This window comes from Chiloscyllium plagiosum, unplaced genomic scaffold, assembly GCF_037043375.1.
Source record: "Chiloscyllium plagiosum isolate Xiang-an unplaced genomic scaffold, Cpla_swu_hap1 HiC_scaffold_2, whole genome shotgun sequence".
NCBI lineage: Eukaryota > Metazoa > Chordata > Chondrichthyes > Orectolobiformes > Hemiscylliidae > Chiloscyllium > Chiloscyllium plagiosum.
The window spans coordinates 10981882-11003747 of NW_028270140.1; the positions used below are offsets into that span (position 1 = coordinate 10981882).

Below are 21866 nucleotides of genomic sequence, written 5' to 3' on the forward strand. Positions count from 1 at the left end.
CAGTCTCTGGATTCATTTAAGAAGGAGTTGGATAGAGCACTCAAGGATTGTGGAATCAAGGGTTATGGAGATAAGGCAGGAACAGGATACTGATTAAGGATGATCAACCATGATCATATTGAATAGTGGTGCAGGCTCGAAGGGCAGAATGGCCTACTTCTGCACCTATTGTCTATTGGCAGTGTGCAACGTGGCTCCTTTAAAACGTGTTCCTTATAACTAACGCAACCGCTTTGTTAATCATCTTACAGGAAAGCTATCACTGATTAACAAATATCCCACTATCGAAATTACAAATTTACCTCTTCGAAGGTTGTCGAAAAATGGAAGCTATCTGCTGAAGGAGAAATGGCCAGCTGTCGGGTCGGTTCTCCAATACAAAAACAAAAGGATGTGGGGGGTTCCTGTAGCAAAACAAAACGTAACATTCACAGACGGAATACTTCATCAGCTGGGTCTCCAACAAAATATCTCGATTACACGTCTCAAGAATGATGGTGCTTGAGTAAAAACAAACTTGGCATCAGATCATTTTGAATTATAAACAAATATACATAATAAATACAGTAAGTATGCCAGCAAACTATTGCATTCAATTCCAGTTAACTTTTCCTAAAGTTGTCTTAATAACATATTTAAGTTTTGTCTGTTCATAAACTTGTATCTGAATTTAAAAACATTATGTCCAGGTGGTCAAATATGAGATGTGATGATGATATTGGGTGGCACAGTGGGTAGCATTGCTGCCTCACAACGCCAGGGACCTGGGTTCGATTTCAGCCTCAGACCACTGTCTGTTTAGAATTTGCACATTCTCCCAGTGTCTGTGAGGGTTTCCTCAGAGGTTTCCGGTTTCCTCCTACAGTCCAAAGATGTGCAGGTTAGGTGAAATGGCCATGCTAAATTGCCTGTGCTGTTCAGGGATGTGTAGGCTCGGTGCGTTAGTCAGGGGAAATATAATGGAATAGGGTATGGGAATGGGAATAGGAATGGGTCTGGGTGGGATACACTTCAGAGGGTCGGTGTGGACTTGTTGGGCCTATTTCCACACTGTAGGAATTCTACAATAGCTCAGCATTTTCTACCATCTCAAAATAATTGTCACCATATTCTTTTTTCTTCACTGCATTCTAATGTGCACTTTTATATCACCTAAACTACAGGCAAAAATGGTGGTTGAGAATTACAGCATAATTAAGTACTTGAACCGTGTCACTTTTTCTGATGTCTAACTGCATTGAAACCATGCAAGCAGCTGATTTGATGCATGTATAACTCTGATTTTCCTATTCAGTGCAAGGAAACACAGTCATGTTAAATGGTTTGTTCACATTGCTCTCAATAACTTTCTTTGCTGCACTGCTAGTTACATCGCATTGGGGGGGCTGATCTTTTAATGCCAATAATGAGGTATTGAAAACAATGAAGTAGAATGAGCAAAAATCTCACCTTTGATACCGACATTTATGGTTTGTGAGCATAAGAAATCATGCCTAGTGGTGCTGATTAAATTGTTCACCACCTGATTGATGATCACAGCAGATAGCACAAGCCTAGCATTATAGAACATCATGCCCGAGATGGTGAAATTTAACACATTAATGATCTTCGGTCTCCACTTCAGTCCGTTAATTAAGTGCCTTTCTGGATCAAAATAGGGAGCCATACAGATGTTAGCATTTTTCTCAATCCAGTTTCCCCAACCATTAGTTTCTCTTAGGATAATCATTTCTCATATTTTCTTCCACGACTGCTACCGTTCCAGGTTTCAATCGCCTTAAACACACCTGGAACCAAATCTTTCTGCCTCTTTTGACATTCTCTGAAGTGCTCATGGAGATACCCATCCCTGCCTCCCTAACAGAAGCAACTCCAAATGCCCCACTGTTCTTGATCTCTCTGACCATCCTGCCCAAATTCAAATTCCTTCTGGAATTTCAGCAGGTTCTTTTCTCCTGCCATATCACAGCAAGTTGCCCACTACATCCTCTTTAACAAATCCACTTCATTCAATCTCTTTGAGCAGAATTGCGCTGACCTACAGCCCCAAGGTCCATTTGGGTGATTGCTTGGTTCTCAAATCCATTCTGTTATCTTCTTTCCGAAGAAAGAAAACTCATAAACTTCGTGGTCTTCCAGCTGTGGCTTACACAGCATCTCCCTCTCTCTCTGTCGACGGTCTCCAAGCCTGTTAATCCGACAGCACTGAGGTCATGTTTCTTTTCCTTTGTGCCCAGATGTTAAACCCAGCACCAGACTTTCAACATGACTAAGAGCAGAACCCCTTCACCCATGGCAACCAGATCATATGGGGTCATTAGCAGGAACATATGCTTCTCTTGACTACGCCATTTTACTATCAATTAAAGGCAACTCTAAATGGACCCGAGTAGGAAGTATGAATAAATAGACGAATTTTGTGGTGGGCAGCAGATTGTCGCAAACACTAAACCTTGGGTCTCAGCCATTTACCATCTACACCAATAATCCAATTTGAGACAAATTGTAAGATGGACAAATTTGCTAATGATACAAAGTTAAGTATGCAGTGAGGAGAATATACGTGAGGTGCAAAAAGATAAAATCAGTTTAGTGTGTGGTCTAGAGGTGAAAATGAAGTGCAAGCGTGGGGAACGTTTCATTTGGAGGAACCGAAATGAACACCAGCTAGAGTGTAAAATGTCTTTACTTATGTGACATGTATTGCCGGTACTCAATTTCGCTTGACAAGGTGGCAGGAGGTCACCATGTTGAACTGACGAAATCCACAAGACATAGATGTATGCAGAGTGTGGTTAGGGAGTGAGTTCCAGGGTCCCAACCCAAATACACTGAAGGAACCGCGATATATTTTCAAGTCAGGATTATGAGTGGCCTGGATGGATATTTTCAGATGATGCTCTTGTCCTTCTCAATGGGGTAGAGGTCATAGGTTTGTGAAGTGCCTTGGTACATTTCTGCAGTAGATGATACACACTACTGTCAAGATTAGAGTGGTGCTGGAAAAGCACAGCAAGTCAGGTAGCATCCAAGGAGCAGGAAAATCGACGTTTCGGGCAGGAGCCCTTCATCAGGAATACACACTACCGCCAATGTGTTTCTGTGATGGAGGGAGTGAATGTTTCAGAGAGTACGTGATATCAGTCAAGACAGATCCATCCTGGATTATGTCAAACTTGGACTGTTGTTGATGCTGCACTTAATCTCGAAAATGGGGGAGTATCCCATTATACTTGTGCCTTCTAGATGTTGGATATGGGGAGTCAGGAGGTGAAATACACCTGCAAGATTCCTCGCCTCTAACCTGCTCTTGTCGCCACAGTATTTATATCGCAAGTCCAGTTCAGTTTCTGGTCGCTGGTAACCCCAAAGATGTTGACAGTGTGGGAGCCAATGGTAAAGCCAGTAAATGCCAAGGGATAATGGTTAGATTCTCTCTTGTTCAAGATGGTCATTGCCTGGTGTTTGTGTGACTGAAGTGTTAGTTGCCACTTATCAGCCCAAGCCTAAATGTTATCCAGATCCTTCTGCATATCAAGACAATCTGTTTGGGTTTCTCAAGAATCGTGAATGGCGAACATCCTATAATCATTGACGAACATCCCCACTTCTGACTCAATGACGGAACAAAAATTATGGACGAAGCAGCTGGAGATGGTTGGGCTGAGGATACTACTCTGAGGAACCCCTGAAATGACATCCTAGAGCTGAAATGAACCATCTCCAACATCTACAACCATTTCCCTTTGTGCGAGGCATGAATCAAACAGGACTGATTATTTTCCCCGGAATTTTCATTGACTCCAGTTTTGCTGGGGGTCTTTGATGCCCCACTGTCAAATTTCAAGAATAGTTACGTTCAAATTTTAATAAGAGAGAAACAAAGAAACTTTAGCATGCAGAAGCACTTGGGAGATGTTGTACACAAGCCACAGAAAGTCAACGTGCAAGTATAACACGGAATTGGAAAGACAAATATTAAATTATCCTTTATCGTAAGGAGGTTGGTATAATATTGAAGAAACCTTGCTGAAATAATATAGTGCTGTTGGGAAAGCATACTTGCAGTACCATGTCCAGATTTGGTCCCCATTCCTAAAGAACGACAGGTTTGCTTTTAAAGCTAAAGCTGACTAGACTGATTCCAAGTTGACAGGATTGGCCTAGAAGCAGAGGTTCACTGGAATGAATTTACATGTCTGGAGTTCACAGGAATGGGAGATGATCCAATTGGTATTACAGATTCTAAAACAGCTTGACAGTGTCGATGCTGATAGGGAAACAGCCGATGTGCAGAGTCTCGCTCAAGGAGTTAGAGTTTCAAGAAAACGAGGCTGATAATCAAGAGGTATTCTTATTAAGTGTTTAGAGCAGAGGGAGGAGTAAGTTGGCTCACCAGGTCCATCAATTACCCTGATTAAGTCTCCTCTCACCCTTTTTACCCCTTCAAGCTTTTTTTATAATTCTTTTTATGTTGTATATTTAATACCCAACCCTTAAGTCTGGCATTTCCGCTCTCCTCCACCAAGAAAAACTGATCGAAAACACTGAAATGCATCAAAATCTTTTTCAACAAAGAGTTCCATCTCAAATATTGTGGCTGGGAATGACTAACACCAATCAAAGAGTAGTCAAGTTTCGGTAATCCGTGACAGATGGAACCGTCCCCTTTCAAATAAGAAACCGGACTTCTGCTTGATGAATAACTGACCATTGAGATTTGGTATTGGAATCAAATCACCCTGCAGTTGCAATAATATATAATAAATATTAAAAGAAAGAATTCATGACCAGGTTACTTGATCTCATTAAATAGTAATATTTAATTGCAAAAACTCAAAATGAAAATGCCGCAGGAGATAAAGGATAAATTCTAAGATTCAAAGATAGTCAAAGGCTTCCTGGGGTCAACAAAACGGAGTTCAAAAGGTCATGTTCATCTAGAATTTGTCACTTGGTATGATAGAGTGACCAGTTACAATCTGCCTGACCATCTCTGTCCTCAGAGAGGTTCCCATGGAGATTTGTCACATTAAGCAGCAGAAACCTATCTAATGTCACTGCATGTAATTTGTCAGGAACACAGTTAAGGTGACTACTTGAACAATATCATTTGTTGCCAAAGAGTACCTTTGTGATAAGTTAACCTTGCCCTTTCACCGGTCAAATACAAGTTAACATACACTGCATTGACAGGGTTGAAGTGATGCATGAAATGAGGCATGAACTTCTGAAAGAATTGCTTCAGCAATCGCAGGGCCCATCTACTGGCCATGCTCAACGTTAACCTGTTCCTAACCAGATAGCATAAGATCCAACTGATTTATCATCATTTATGTTATGGAGTAAAACTGTGGAAATGCCACTCCCACACAAAATTAAAATTTGCACATCTCAACACATCACCCCAACTTCCAAATGACCAAACAGATAATAGATACACCTGTCAACCTCATCCCTATTGAAGTCTAATTCCAAGCAAAGCACCAGAAGATAGTGAGTTAAAAAAAACAGCAAATAGTCCAGATGAAAGGGATAAGTAGGACACTATTGGTCTAACCTCAGTCAAGCCATTTGCTAGATGTCTCTCAGGACTATTTAACACAAAGGGACAATTTGCTTTCCTCTCATTTATCCACTGGATAAAGTCATTATAGCTCAGATTGAATGCTTCTGTCTGACAGGACGTTAATGATGCTTCAAACAGTGTCTTTTGAGAAATGGTATGCTTTTTAATTAAAGGAGGAGACACTAACAAGACAAATGCTGAACTTGATTACACCGTAAGCTAAAATCAATAGCTAACCTTACACACCAAGTCTTCATATTACTTCTCACCTCTCAACCTTATCAAGTCAACAAATGAGTTCCGTTGTGTCACATCTATTTGACATTTTACCCGAATAAAATAATGAGTATTTGATCCAGTATGATTACTTTATGTTGGAGCATGGCCTTTAACGTTTAAGGGGACAATGAAGTCACCAGGAAGAAGCAAAAACAGAACACATCAAGGCAGCTATTGAAAAAAAACACAACTAGCTAACAGCCCTAATTTTATTACTGATGATACTCTTTCAGGAAGAAGTTAAGGAAGATAGTTTATAAGTAGGATTTCATATGATATTCAACAGTGCAGCCTCCTTCCACAATTTTTCACAGAAAACAATTATTGGGACGACATAAAACAGTAGCAGACACTTAGACTGCCACTTCATTGAGTGTTTTTAAAGATACTGAATAACAAGCGCTGAACCACTGATCTGACATTTATTTATTCAAACAAAACAAAGCTGCAATATCCAGCACATTTAGGACAGTTTGGCATTTAGTGTGCAACCGCCACTGAACCTGCTAAGATTCAAGAGAGAATTTGAATTTCCAGCTCAAAACTGAAAGAACGGCAAATTAAGATATCAAATTTTAAAATTTGTACGGTAACAAGTCACTAAAAGCACGATTGGCTAAACACAGTTGTCTTTTTATAGACAGCTCATACTTCAAGCTAAGGAGAGGAATATTCCTCTTTTAAATTTATCACATACCATACTCTCTACAGCATTATTGTCCTTTTTTAAGCAAACTGTCCTTGGATTTTCCCAGTTTCTAATATTCTCCCCGATCTTTAGACTTTGAGTAAAAGCTGTAGTGTTCCTCAGTTTAAGGGGATTATCTTAAATCCACTTTTGGCAGGAAAGTCGGTTCTGAAAATTGTGCTGGAATCCCCAGACAATTCATCATTGTGTCTCTGCAACCATATCAGGTTATGGTAGCTCACAAAGCCGAGCATCCTTTCATTAGCGCTGAGAATGTGGTGCTGGAAAAGCACAGCAGGTTAGGCAGCATCTGAGGAGCAGGAAAATCGATGTTTCCGGCAAAAGCCCTTCATCAGGAATGAGATTAGCACTTTCATTAGTGCTGACTACTTAGAACCTCTGTCAGTAATATTCATTAACGCGTGCGGAAGCCTATAACCTGATGGCAAAAATGGCTTCCCTCTACCCTCTTCACCCTCTTCCCCCTCCGACTATATGCAACATCAACTTTTCATCCAGATAGAATGTCAACTGGCTGTCCTTGAGCTAACTCCCTTTCAACCTAGAACTAAACAGTTTGCAGTACAATTGTTGACAACTCAGTAATCCGACAACAGAGACACACATTTCTGAAATTCTGGGAGACTTGGTGACGACTCATGGTAAACTCAAGAGACTGTTGCTGTATTCTCCAAGAATAAAAAAAACCTTATTCTCAGCTTTAAAAAAAAAAGTAAGTCTCCCTATTATGTCTAACAATCAAATAATCAAGGCTTTCAACTGCAGAATACGAAATCGTCCATTTACACAAAATTTAAAGCTACTGTTCCAAAAATAATCAAATAAAGCTCACATTTATATTGCCACTCAGATATGTTGACTGCTTCAGTGCTTGTGAAATTGGGTACAATCACGTGCACGGAGTGTTCGAATAATAATGTATTGTCCTTCCTTCTTGCGTGCAAACATCATAGCAAAATGCAAACAAGGAACCTACACTGAATTGCCACATAAACTGATGGTCTGGCTACAACAAACACAAAGCAATGCTGCTAATTAAAATAGAACACAGCATATCATAATAGCCAAGTTATAATTCCAGATATCTAGTTATCATATATCCATTCTGATAATCCATCACTGCCACTAAACAGTCTCGGACAATGCTCTACATTTTTAAGCTCTCAATTTCTCTGCTTCACTGGCCGTCAATTTAACCAAACAAATTATTTCAGCAAGGTTTTATTGTGAATAGGTCTTTCAAATTGTCAATCTTGATGGATTGTTTAACCTCAGAAAACACTTCACATTATTGTTCAGCAATAAAAATGATTGCTTTGTTGCAAACCCGGGCAAACTGACATAAAGCAAAATATAAACACTGTATGAACAACATTTCAGGCTGCTGCTACCAATTCTTTAAAATGGGAAAAGTTGACGTGGACATTTCTAACTGGAAATATCACAGACAAAATTGCACGGGACGTATCACTCCATACTTAGGTTAAAAAGAAAAATTGAATCGTCTTATTTTCGAAAGATGGGATGAAGGATGGCACTCTGGAGCAAGAAAATGCTGCAGCAGAAAAGACACAAGGGCATTCAAGCATACTATTCACACAGTCAAGGATTTTCACTCTGGAGAAGCAGATTAGAGTTGAAAGAAGGCATTGAGTACAGGAGTTGGAAGGTGAGGCTGCAGCTGTACAGGACATTGTTTCGGCCACTTTTGGAATGCTGTGTTTAATTTTGCTTTCCCTGCTATAGGAGAGATGCTGTGGAGTTCAGAAAAGATTTACAAGCATGTTGCCAGGGTTGGACGGTTTGAGCTAAAGGGAGAGGCTGACTAGGCTGGGGCTGTTTTCCCTGCAGCATCGAAGGCTGAGGAGTGACCTCACAGAAGCTTCTAAGGTCACGAGGGGCATGGATAGGATGAATAGTTAAGACTACCCCGCCCCACCCCACCCCCCACCCACCCACCCACCCCAGAGTAACCGGAGTCTAAAACTCGAGGGGGCAAGTTTAAGGTAGGAGGGGAAAGATTTGAAAGACACCTTAGGGCCAACTTTTTCACGCAAACGGTGGTGCGTGTTTGGAAGCAGACCCTTTAGTCCAGCTCCTCCATGCCAAACAGATATGCTGTTAATCTAGTCCCATTTGCTAGTATTTGGTTCATTTCCTCAAAATCCTGCCTATCCATATACCCACCCAGATGCTTTTTTACATATTCCAATTGTATCAGCCTCCAGTACTTCCTCTGACAACCCATTCTGTACACTCACCACTCTCTGTGTGACGAAGTTGCCTTTTCGGTCCCTTTTATCCCTTTCACCCTCTCACTTTAAACCTATGCCCTCTAGTTTTGGACTCCCAAAAGAGATCAAAGGAGTGGGAGGTGCTTTCACCTTGCAATTAATGCATGGATATTCACAAAACTGTTCCTGAAAATTATTGGGTTTTCTTTTTTCCAACATCACCCAGACACAGTTAACACAGAGCAGCATCATCATGATTCAATAAATGCAAGATGAAGGGTGTACTTAACCTCTGGCTAGGATTTCCAGAGCTTCATAGGAAACTGAATTTGATTTACGTTTGAAGGTCCCACAGTGAATGACCATCAATGGGCTGAGGTACTGTTTATAAGACAGCGACTGATGCTCAAAACAAAGTACAGTCCCCTCAATAGCCAAAGCTTTGGTCAAATCTCCAGTTGTATCATTCTGTATTAATTAATATTTCTAATAAAGAATGTATTTAACTTAGCAATTATCACCACATGACCTTATATCAAGCTCAATAATATTATAACATTTACATCTGAAATTCTATGCCTCAGTATAGCTTGATGTTACAATTCTTTCCTTTTAAAACATGTCCCTTAAGTCACTGCTGCAGTTTAAGATGGATAAAGTCCAAATCAACAGATTTTTATTTTAAAAAGCTGGACAATTAGACAAAAGAATCTGGATCACTGGTCTCAGGTTCACATTTTACGCTAATGTATGATGTTCAATGCAAGCAATTAGCTCATGCTTGCACATCCAGAGCCTTGATGCTAAAATACTGAACGGCCAGCCAATCGTAAGCAGTAAATTTCTGGTTCTCGGGATCATGCCTTGAGTGGCAAGAAAGAGGCTTAAGGGACTTAAATGGTGAGAATATAAGTGCCTACCTTTGGGATCTTGCAGGGTAAGGATCAGCAAAGTCAGAAGCGTGGCCTTCATCAGTGAACCCCGAAACCCTCTTTCCTGCTCCTGACTGGCACCATGGAGGCTGCCTTGATCAGAAACCAGTCCCCACTACCACCAGAAAGGCACATAATCAGGCCATTGGTGAAATGACGCCGTTAATTGACAATATAAGGGCCTTCATTGATGTCGAATGAAGCTGGTGACCCATGGAGCATCTGTAATTGCTGAGGTGGCAAGAAGGGGAGGGCATCTGTCCAGGCCAACTTGCCACATTTGTTTGCCATGTCCAGCCAGGGGATAATCATGTCCTTAGTGCTTATGGTCTGGTCATTTGCCTGTGACCCAAAGCTTGTCTGTGAAACCCTAAATTTGTATGGGAATTAAACGATCTTCCCTTAGAAAATATCAACACTGAAAGCATGTTATAAAGATATTAAAATCCAAAAGAAAGCCCATTGCATCCATTCCAACATAGAGCATGAGCCAATGAGCCCTAATCCCCTGCCCTTTTTCCATACCCTTCAAATTGTTTAGTTCAACTTTACATACACAATCCTATTTTGAAAGCTACTGTTGAATCTGCTTCTCCCATTCTTTTGGATAATTTGCTCCTGACCACAACAACCTCTCATCTCCCCTGTACAAATCCCTATCAAACCTCTTGTTAATACCTTATTTTTGATTTGAAATGATGTCTTGCAGTCACACGTACCCAAGCATAGTGAAAGCTTTGTTTTGCAAGCAGTACAGACAGATCATAGCAAACAGGGGCATCCAGTAAATGGAAATGTGGAATTTGGAAAACCAATTGCTTTGATGCAATCTTTCTGAATGGAGACTTCTAATCCTAATAAAATGGAGGGGTTATAAATAATGAAGGTGAACATCATTATAAGGAGCAGAAGTCTCCATTCAGAAAGATCGCGTCTAAGCACTTAGTTTTCCAAATTTCACATTTCCATTTATCCTGACCACCATAGGCAAGGAATCAATCTACCTCCACCTTTAAAATATTCCCTGACCCTTCTGAGGCAGAGGGTTCCAAAGTATCTCAAACTGCTGAGAGAGAGAAATACCCCTCATCTCTGTTTCAAAAGGGTGACCTCATTTTCCTCCAGTTCTGGACTCGCCCACAAAAGGAAACACCTTTTCTATGTTCACCCACCAACATTTTTTGGAATTTTATACTCTTTCATCAAATTACCCCTCACTCTTGTAAACTCCAGTGGAAACAGTTTTTCTAATCTTTGCTGACAAGACCTTGCTCCAAGTGGCGATGAACTGCCTTGAACATATTTCACTTCTTCCTTAAATAAGAAGACCAAAAGTGTGAGCAGTCTTTGAGATGTGGTCTTACCAACGCCTAGTGCAAGCAATGGATGCCATCCTTACTCCTATGCAGAACTGTCTTAATCGAAATGAAAGCATGCTATATGTTGGCTTGATTACATGCTGCACCTACGTAGTAACATTTTGTTATGCACACACTAGAGCATCTAGATTGCTCTGTAGCTCAGAATTTCACAGTCATTCACTATTAAAGTAATACTCTGCTTTTTTACTTCTTCCTGTTAAGGGTTCATTATTTAGAACCCTTCCATTAAATCTCTTCTGCTTTGAGGAGAACAATCTAAGTTTCTCAAATCATCAGATATAACAAAGTCTTTCCAACTTGGTATTATTCCAGGCTCCTCAAGACACATTCCAAGATCTTCTTATCTGACACAAGGTGATCGGAAGTCGTGAAATTATCCCACTAAGTAATAGCATACCTATTTTTTCAGCAGCCATACAGTACCCATTCACTCAATGAAACTGTAACTTAGAAAAACTATGTTTCTATAAGAATGACAGCACCTTTTGATTGGTTCAAGTAAAGATTTAACATTCAGCAAGCAGCAAAAACTTTTATTTATCATGAAATCATTTCCCAAGCAATCCGGAGATGTTATTAGTTTGTAACAGCTGACATATCTTAAAGCATTAGAGCTTACTAGGGCAATGAAACACTGCAATACAAATGGTCAAAAATATTTTGTAATCTACAATTTACCTGATGGCATATGGACATGAATACACTGTTTTATCATTTGGATCAGTTCCCTGTGCTTGCATCTGCAGCAGTTGACTGATACTTCGAATCAAGCCTTGGACATTGCTGGAAGAGAAAACGAATGTCAGTCCATGTTTGACACTGTATCTGGAATGAGATTTAAATGCTTAATTTTCAAACCAGGGAACTAATCATATTAGAAGATACAAAAGGAGAAAATGGACCTTTGTAGAATTCGAGCCAGTCTGAGGAAATACTACTTTACACGTGTCAGCTTGAGGGAAAGACAAAACATCATTCAATTTATTTTCAGGGATATTACAAAACCTAAGAAGAGTTTCTCTGGACACTAATAAAATCAGACACCTCTTTCTGATGACAACAGTACTTTTCCAGTGCATCAGCCAAAAATTCTGGATATTGACTGCTTTTAAAAAGTTCAATACATTGCTTCAGTTATTCACAGAGATATATTTCTGAACTAAAATTTGCTATGCGCAGTTTATGCTATAATAAAAATGATCAAAAAAGAAGCGTAATAGCATGGAATTCTCCAGGTGATCTTCAAGAACATTTTAACATTTTAGATGAGCCAAACAGTTAATAATATTGGTCACTGACTTTTGTCACATTTATAAAAATAATTCCATACAAATGCATCAAATCCAGAAACAAAGGAGAATTCTACACTATTAACAATAAATAACTTACATTTTGAATGGAATGGGACCAAATTTGACTAAAAAATGGTTGGGAAATATTCTGATGTAGTAAGCATAGCACATGATGCTACTCCAAGATTTATGGTAAAGCCAAAAACATTAACGTTTGGGATGCCCATCAGCACAAGGTCTCTGTTATATTTACAGAAATAAGGTGAAAATGTGCTCCTGCCGGTAATTATATAGTAGTTCCAGCATCTAGGTTCCAGTTCAACCCAGACAGACAGGAGTTAAGACACCGCTCTTGAGAGAGAAACCTTAGAAACTGCAGACAGGAGTCTATCTGCAGTTTATAAGGTTTCTCTTTCAAGAGCGGTATCTTAACACAGTTGCTGATGGACATGGGCCTAAAATATATCACTGTCCCTTATTTGGCTATAATTGGCAATCGAATTTGAACGAGGCGAAGGATCACCAGTGCAGGAATGAAAGAAGTGTCACACTGGTGCAGTAAGGGATGATGTTTTGACATTGTGACCATAAGCACATTTCCAGATCAAGGTACAGGAGCAACAATCAATATTGGAGCAGTCTTTGTAAAGTTGACATGACACTGACTCCTGTGGAGGTCTGAATTCAGTGCACATGGATTTGCGCATTTTGGTTTCAACATTTTTTACTCTGGTGTGCCCACGGAGCAGCTGTTGTGTACTTTCAAACGCGTTGAGTTTTACCCCACAAATTATTTTCACTCCTTTCTCAAAAAGAAACAGAGGCTCAGTTCTTGGTACACTTTTGCACAGAAGAGAGGACAGAGTTTCTGATGTAGTCAAGTGCGTAACTGTTGTATTGTCAAAGCGATGGCCCCAAAACCTGCAGCATCCAGCCAATCGATGAGCCATGTGTACCATTTAACAAGTTTGTCCTTCAACAACTAAGTCGATCAGGGGAGATGTTTCTCCCGATTAACAAGCGTTACACAAAATAGCATATAACACACCTCAAGAGAAGATGTCAAAGTGTCTGTTCTCCAACGTTTAGAGAAAAAAACCTTCTCCCAAAATCTATTGAAAACTGATAAAGTTGGACAAAGTGCACATACCTTATTTTCCTCACCTTTCAAAAAAAACCCAAAATAGACTAAGCGCATTCCTAAACTCTCATCAGCCATGCATGTGAATTATAAGTTGGCACAGTCAAATGCAATGCTGTGACAAAGGACATTATCTGTTAAAATAACCGAAGTGTGGCCATCTGACAAAAAGGTTCTCTGAAGCTCATTTAATGATTTCAGGTACCTGGCAGAAGGAATTAGGTTCAGAATTCCATTGAGCACGTAATTAAAATCAGCGTGGTTCTGTGCAACAAGTGCAGCCAATGCTTCACAGCAAGCAGTCCGTACCACCACATTGTCACTGCAACACTTCTCCCATAACAGGTTCAACGCTGGGCTCTGGGGGAGAAAGTGATGATAAGAACTGTATCACAATAGTCAATTAAAATGCCTGGCTTATCACTTCAGCATACTAGCTAATCATTTCCATCAACTAGCCAAGGAAACAGAGACTGCCCTTAATGTTTAATTCAGCCTGCTCACTTCATTAACATTAACAACTCCCTGTAAAGTAGAAGCATAAATATAAACTCAGTCAAGAATGCAAAGAACGGTCAGAAATTGTTTACATGCTCATATAATCTTCAAAAAGACCACATCCTTCAGGTATATAAAACAATGAAACAATTTGCACAATATTTGTGAACTGGCTTCCACCAATCTAAGGTGTTAGAGGGAAATGGGGTACAGCCTGGAGAAGTCCCAGATTTAGAGCAGATATTTTCTAATCAATCTGTTCAGAGATGTCATTAATTACCTCCGGATCAGGTGGGACTTGAACTCAGACCTTCCTAGCCCAGAGGTAGGAACACTACCTCTTCGCCACAAGAGTCCAGCCCAGGATTTTGAGGATTTCTAGTTAAATGAGGTTGTGAAGGAAGCCCCAGACTGCCCACTTCAACATCCTTGCCAGTTAGGTGGATGAGGCAACTCCATCTGCTTATCTCCCTTGTCCAGACCAATTCTAGCAAATCTCCTAACCGTCTCTTCTCCAGGTAAGGCGGCCCCAACTTCTCCAAAATAGGTGACGTAAATTGCTCACCCTAGGAGCCATTCCTTCCTGCGCATTCTAACGTCTTTGTGTTTTACCTCATGTTGTGGAGATGCTGGTGTTGGACTGGGGCGGACAAAGTCAGAAGTCACACAGTGATATCACCTGACGAAAGAACAGCACTCCGAAAGCTTGTGATTTTAAATAAATCTGTTGGACTGTACCCTGGTGTCATGTGACTTCTGACTTGACCTCGTGTGACATCAGAATTGGACCTGGGATTCGATTTCAGGCTAAGCCTATGTTTTGTACAAGTTTAATGTAACCTCATTGGTTCTCTTTGCCCCTTTTGATGAAGCTAAAAATAATTTTTTTCATTTAAGAAATATTTGGACAGGTACTTGGATGGGATAGATATGAAGGGATATGGACCAAATGCAGGAAAATAGGACTAGGCAAATTATAAAAACTGGACAGCATGGTCAAGTTGGGCCAAATGGCCTGTTTTGATGATGCTGTAAACCACTCTGACTCTAAGTGCTTTATGGATCATGTTCTCAAACTGTCCTCTACTTTCAATGCCATATGGGGGTCTCCCTGCTCTTACACCCCCTTTAGAGTAGTAACCTTTTTTTTATTTCCATAGAAGTCTTTCAAATTGCCTTTTATGTTAGCTGACAGTCTCTTTCCCTCCCTTATTTGCTTTCTTTATTTTCCCTCTGAAGCTTCTATATTCAACTTGGTTTTCAAATGTATTATCCACTTCATGTTTCTCAGGAGAAAAAGTCTTCTCTTCTTGATTTTAATCACGACTTCTTTAGTCATTCAGTGAGCTCTGCATTTGTTTTCCCTATCTAACCCATTTGTGCGAACATACCCCGACAGTGCTTGAACAATCTCCTCTTTAAAGGTAACCCATTGTTCAGTTACCGTTCTTCATGCCAAATTCTGACTCCAATTTATCTGGACCAGACACTTTCATACTTCAGTTACGTTGACTTTCCCCCAGTTAATTATAGTGTTCTACTTCTGGACTGGTCAGTGTCTTTTTCCAAGTAACCCTATAACTTATGACACTCGCCCTTAAATGTATTCCTACTGACACTTGATCCACTTGGCCCATCTCATCTTCAGGATTCACATCCAACAATGCCTCCTTTTTCATTGGTCTGGAAACATACTACAGTAAAACAAATTCCTGGAAATACACTATGAAATTCTGTCCCTCTCTGTCCTTTACCTCTCTACTTTCATGGTCTAAATTTCAATAGTTAAACTTCACCATTCTAAGTGTTCATTAATTCTTGCAACTCTCTGTTGCTTTTTTTGTCCACTTCTTTGTCCACACAACATAATTTAGTTCAGGATTGTTGTACCGGGTTGGATAAATGAGTTACAACAACATGGGACAACAAACATTCAACAAATTACTTTCATATAGCATTTTAAAGGAAAGGAAAGTTTCTTCACAGGTGCAAAAGCAGAAAAAAATGAATACTGAGCCAAAGGATGAGTAAAAGCTTAGAGTTGGAAGTTAACAGAGTGGTGAAGGAAGTTTCTGAGTTTAAGGCCTGGGTGACATCTGACATGGTCACAAATAGTGAGGGGTTAGGGTTCTGACATTTAGCAGCAGTTGAGAATTCTCAATGGGTTGTAAGGCTGGTGAAGGGTACAGTGATAGGGAAGTGAAAGGCAGTAAAGGGATTTAAAAATTCCACTTAAAAGTCTTATATTGGAGACAGTGGGATACTGGAAGTCAATGTAGATCAACAAAGGCAGGATTCGAGAGCTTAGCAAAGTTTAACAAGAGGAAGCAGGAGGTCACTCAAGTCCAGATGTCAATTCAGGCGTCTGCCAACTCAGGGCAGGTGGAATTTAGCACAGTCTAACAACACAGGAGAATAATACTTCAAAGTGTAGTCCCAAGAAAATTCTACTGTATCTAATTTCAAATAGCAACCCTGCTGCACCACATCAACTTCAATTTCCATGTACATTCATTTCTTTAACCCCACTAACATCTGTCGACATGAACAAAGCACATGTATTTCAACACATTTCACATTTCTACACATTTCAAAAGATAACTTACATGGATTTCCAAACTATATATGGCACCAAATATACTGAAGGCATATAGAGTTCGTTAAAGAATGATTACTATCATACAAGCTAATTATCAATGAGGGTGAAATCAACTTTGTAAACTTATAGCAGGGTTACGAGACCTTAAGGTATACAAAGACAATGTAATAGCAACCAGGCCTCAAAAGAGATGTTTTGTCATCGGTAACTGAAAGAATTAAGGGTTTTCAAAATATATCAGACACGACTGTGATGATTCCAAATTGCCCTGAGCCACCTTGACAGTGGTAATAAACACCAACCTGATCTGAAGCATGATTTATCAGAGACAACGACCCCTTTTCTTTCAACACAGCAGCAACCAGATGTCCCACAGCCTGGACAAAAACAAACATTCTCAATCTTTAGCTGAGCACCTCAGATTTATTCAAAATGAAATCATTTCCAAAATACAGCAGTATCCTACCTGTGACTGGATTGTTACATTTTGAAATTCTAATCTCCTCTTAAAATCTTCTGACATTGTTGAACGTCATTAAAGCACTTTCCAAATAAGCTCTATAAAACAGAATGAGAAACTGTTAATATTGCATTGCAAAGTGAACACTGTTGCTGGGCCTTGCAAATTCGTAAACAGCTCTAACTGTATTAGCACATGGTCATGATAGCGATGACCTCACCATCAGCTCCCATTTTTGTTTTAAATTATCTGTTATTTGAGTGATATTCATTTAGATAGCACTTACTCCCAGTCAACAATTACTAGAATGCATTTGGCAAAGTAGGAAATAAGAACATAATACAAGCAGAATAGGTCATGTGAAGCCACAGGCCTGCGCCACCATTCAATGAGATCATGACCAATGTGACCTGAGCCAGTTGTCAATTTTCCTACTCACTCCCAATAACCTTGCATTGTCCCACAGTTCAAAAATCTGTCCAAGCAATAAAACCAAAGACCTGCACAACCAAAACAAAGATACAAATTCAGTTCTGAACAGGAGTTACGGGATCTGAAATGTTAATTCTGATTTGTCTCCACAGATGCTGTCAGAACTACTGCGTTTTTACAACAATTTCTGTTTTTGGTTCAAAAATTTGTCTGTTTCAAATCTCCAAATATTTTTCAAAGTTTCAGCCTCCACAATCCCTTAAGTCAGAGAATTCTAAACATTCACAACCCTCATCGAATTACTGAATCCCTACAGTGTGGAAACAGGCCCTTCAGCCCAATAAGTCCACACCGTCCCTCTGAAGAGTTACCCACCTAGAATCAATTCCCTACTATCCTATATTTACCTCCGACCATGGCAACTAACCTACACATCCCTGAACACTATGGGCAATTTAGCATAGCCAATTCACCTAACACACACATCTTTGGACTATGGGAGGAAACCCACACAAGACACAGGGAGAATGTACAAACTCCACACAGACAGTCGCTCGAGGCTGGAATCGAACCCGGGTCCCTGGCGCTGTGAGGCAGCAGTGCTAACCACTGAGCCATCATGCTGCCCCAAGAATCATACTACCAGACCATCGAACCATCACGATGGTCACGTTCCCTCTGGAAGAGGAAATGCCTCTGCCTCAAATGGGAGATCCACTATGGCACCTTTCAAGTAAAATGTTGGACTCTGAACTCCAAGAGTGCAGATAGTCAGAGGATTGGATGTAGACTTTAGGTATAATATATTGTAAAAGAGGCAAGAGGGATAAAGAGATAAAGAAATATATGAGGGGGATGCAGAGTTTTGGGCCTCACTTGCTGATCTACCAAGGATGCAGTAATTAAGATCAGGACCACAAGAAAACTGAAGAGGCTTGAATTGAAGCAAGCTTGAAATCTAAGGGTTATGGAACTGGAGAAGGCTAAAAATTTGGGTGAGGGCAAGACCATGGAGCCACTTGTAAATAAAGTTGAGTCATTTAAAATCAAGACCTTGCTTAGCCAGGAGCCGACATAGTTCATTGAGGACAGGCGCGATGGATAAATGGGACCTGATGTAATTACACTTACTGGCACTACAGATTTGAAGGCAGTCCATTTCACAGAAAATGGAAGGGTAGTCAGAGTTCAAAGAGAATATTCAAGCCTGGAATACCATGGGTTAAGCAACAGAATTGTAACAGTGGAGGAGGCAGCTTTTCCAGTCCCTCAGGTCTGCACTTGGTCCCCAGTAAGCATCTCGCTCAATGCTATTTTTCCTGTCTTCTCTCCATAACTAAAGACATTGATGGTTTGGTTCAGAAAAAGAAGGAAGCCGATGTAAGGTATAGACAGGATAGATCGAGTGAATCCTTAGAAGAGTATAAAAGAAGTAGGAGTATACTTAAGAGGGAAATCAGGAGGGCAAAAAGGGGACATGAGATAGCTTTGGCAAATAAAATTAAGGAGAATCCAAAGGGGTTTGACAAATACATTAAGGATAAAAGGGTAACTAGGGAGAGAGTAGGGCCCCTCAAAGATTAGCAAGGCGGCCTTTGTGTGGAGCTGCAGAAAATGGGGGAGATACTAAATGAGTATTTTGCATCAGTATTTATTGTGGAAAAGGATATAGGCATTCCTGCTGAACGGCTTATGCACGAAATGTCGATACTCCTGCTCGTCGGATGTTGCCTGATCTGCTGTGTCTTTCTAGCACCACACTCTTGACTCTGATCTCCAGCAGCTGCAGTCCTCACTTTCTCCTACTGCATTCTAGACCCTAACAAGTGATAACGTTTTTCCTCAGAGCGTGTTTGCTTTTTTAACAAATTACTTTAAATCTGTGCCTTGTCATTCTCAATATTTTCATAAGTGGAAACATTTTCTTCTGACTTCTTCTGTCCAGCTCTTTCAGGATTTTGAATTGCGCAGTCAGATTTCCTCTCTCTTCTTCTGTCCAAGAAGAACAATCTCAGCTACTCATTCCTAGAACCAGTCCCATAAACTCTTCTGCATTCTCCCCAATACTTTCACGTGTCCTAAGGTGCAGCCTCCACAAGTGGAGGCACTGCACCAGCTGAGGCAAAAATGACAAACCCCTTGCCTTTTAATCTATGCCCCTATTCATAAAGCCTAAGATACTGAATACTTTGTTAACTGCTCCTTCAACCTGTCCACTCACCTTTAATGATTTATTGTATGTACAACCAGGTCCGCCTGCACCAGCACTCCCTTTAAGCTCTTTTTTCGCATATTGTCTTTCCATATTCTCCCAACTACAACATATCACCTTACACTTCTCAGCACTGAAGTTCATCAGCCACCTATTAGCCCAGTCCATCAACTTGTCGACATCTTTATGAAGTTCTACGATCAAAATGAGTCAAGTCAGACAATGTTAAAGAGGCATGCTTCATAATGACACTTCCCTCAAGTTAAAAGCTCATCTCTTAAAGACTAGCATAGAATAGACAAAACTAGAATAGAACACAGAAAGAGGAGAGAATACAGAATAGAAATGTATTGTCACATGTACTTTTACATGAAAAATACAGTGAGAATTTTTATAAGTCACCACAAGTTGCAGTCTGGCTGTGTGCTCATTGACTTAAACTTCGATCAGTTATATATCCCTTCACTTTTAAAACATCATCCTTGATTGCAATATTTAATACACAAATATTTAATATATTTAATATACAAATAATAAAAGATTATTTATGTCTGATGAGGTTTACAACAAATAACTATATTTTACAAAGGCAGAAAATAAACTTCCACATCATATTCTGCCAAGTGAATCTACGAGACAATACAGGAACTATGTTTTTATTACACTTGATAATTGTAGTTCTCTCACTGGTCCATGCAAGAAGACACAAATCATGACGATCTGAATTATCAACTACTTCTTTGTTATGGTCTCAAATGACTGGCCTACATTGCAAATCCAATGCTCTACAATCAATGCAGTATAAATGAAAGTTTGTCGTCTGTACTCCATGCCTTGGCTCTCTCGTCTTTGAATTAGCTTTGGTACCAAAGTATTCTTAACCCCAAGTTCCTAGGTCAGGAATTCAAGCATCACTTCAGGGAGCTGGGCACAAACAATGCTGACATTGTGAGGGAGTGCTGAACTGTTAAAAGGTGCTGCTTTGGTTCAGATGTCTGCTGTTCCAGACACACACAAAAGCACCATTCCAAGATAACCAGCTGACGTCTGACAATTTCCTCGTCAATATTGATCCTTGAACATCACTGAAACAGATTACATCACCGTTCTTTGTAGAATCTCAATAGGCAACTTACAATTTCTCAGCAATTACAACTCAGGAGCACCCCATTGATGCCAGCGTTTTGGGAATTCGCAGTTGTTAATGTGTTAAGTAAACAGCGATGCTCCCTCTTTTTTTTCCAACACCTTTATGACCAAAGGGTCTGTTTCCGTGCTGCATGACTCTATAACCTCTTGGAACAAACATTTACCATTCCTTCCTCTTTCAGCTTCTCCCATGTTATACTGGGTCACCACAATGCTAGGTGTTCATTCTTCATAAAAACCATCTTTTGTGGACTTGGCTAGTGGTTTTACAGCCAAATCCCCTTCCAGCCCATGAACTGTCCTCATTTATCCAGGTTAGGAAGCAGCACTAACACTCGCTGGCTTCTTCAGTAGTCAACAAGTCCTGGAGTGGGACTTGAAGCCAGCTCCACCCATATTAGAGGCAGTAAAATAACCCACTTCAGCTTCTACAGTGGGTACCTCAGTCTGAAAAATCCAGCTGATTTTAAAATGATACCAAATCTTTTGCCATTGATAAAGGAGTCGAAATATATTAGCTCTATAAGTATCATCGAAGATGTTCAAATCTTGGACCAAAGTCGTTTAAACAAGGTTTAATCCCAATACACCATTGAAATTATGTAGAATTGTGGGTCACATAACCGTATCGATTTACTGCTTTTTAGATCTTTCTATTTCAAATCACTATGAGCATCAATTTACTATTTAAATATTCAGATATCTCCAACAAAGTAATACACCTTATTTTGCTGCATCATCTAATCAAGAGAAATTAGACATTATCCATAAATGTGTATAGGTACAATAATTAAAGAGTTCACATTCCTCTAAATTATGACTGTGAGTTGACATAATAAATAGTGTGCAAAGTTTTCACTGATATTTAAATTGTGACATACTTATGGCAATTAGTTGATTAGCCGCTCATTTGCAGGAGATTACAGAAATCAGTGCTCTGCGTCCATCTACCCAATTTGTTTTGACAAGAGGCAATCA

General features: G+C 39.9%; 1 protein-coding gene across 5 annotated transcripts in view; it reads right to left on the reverse strand.

Moving 5' to 3' along the window:
- focad (focadhesin) overlaps positions 1 to 21866 on the reverse strand; it is a 205036-nt gene that overhangs the window by 161002 nt on the left and 22168 nt on the right. For 4 of the 5 annotated variants that reach the window (XM_087994575.1, XM_087994579.1, XM_043718998.2 and 1 more), the window contains exons 2-6: positions 17102 to 17193; positions 16938 to 17012; positions 13744 to 13898; positions 11784 to 11888; positions 303 to 404 (exon numbers count right to left, since the gene is read on the reverse strand). In XM_087994575.1, coding sequence (XP_087850701.1) covers positions 303 to 404; positions 11784 to 11888; positions 13744 to 13898; positions 16938 to 17012; positions 17102 to 17158 — 494 coding nt within the window. In that variant the 5' untranslated portion in view covers positions 17159 to 17193. The remainder of the gene's footprint in view (positions 1 to 302; positions 405 to 11783; positions 11889 to 13743; positions 13899 to 16937; positions 17013 to 17101; positions 17194 to 21866) is intronic. The other variant, XM_087994578.1, reaches the window with a different exon arrangement.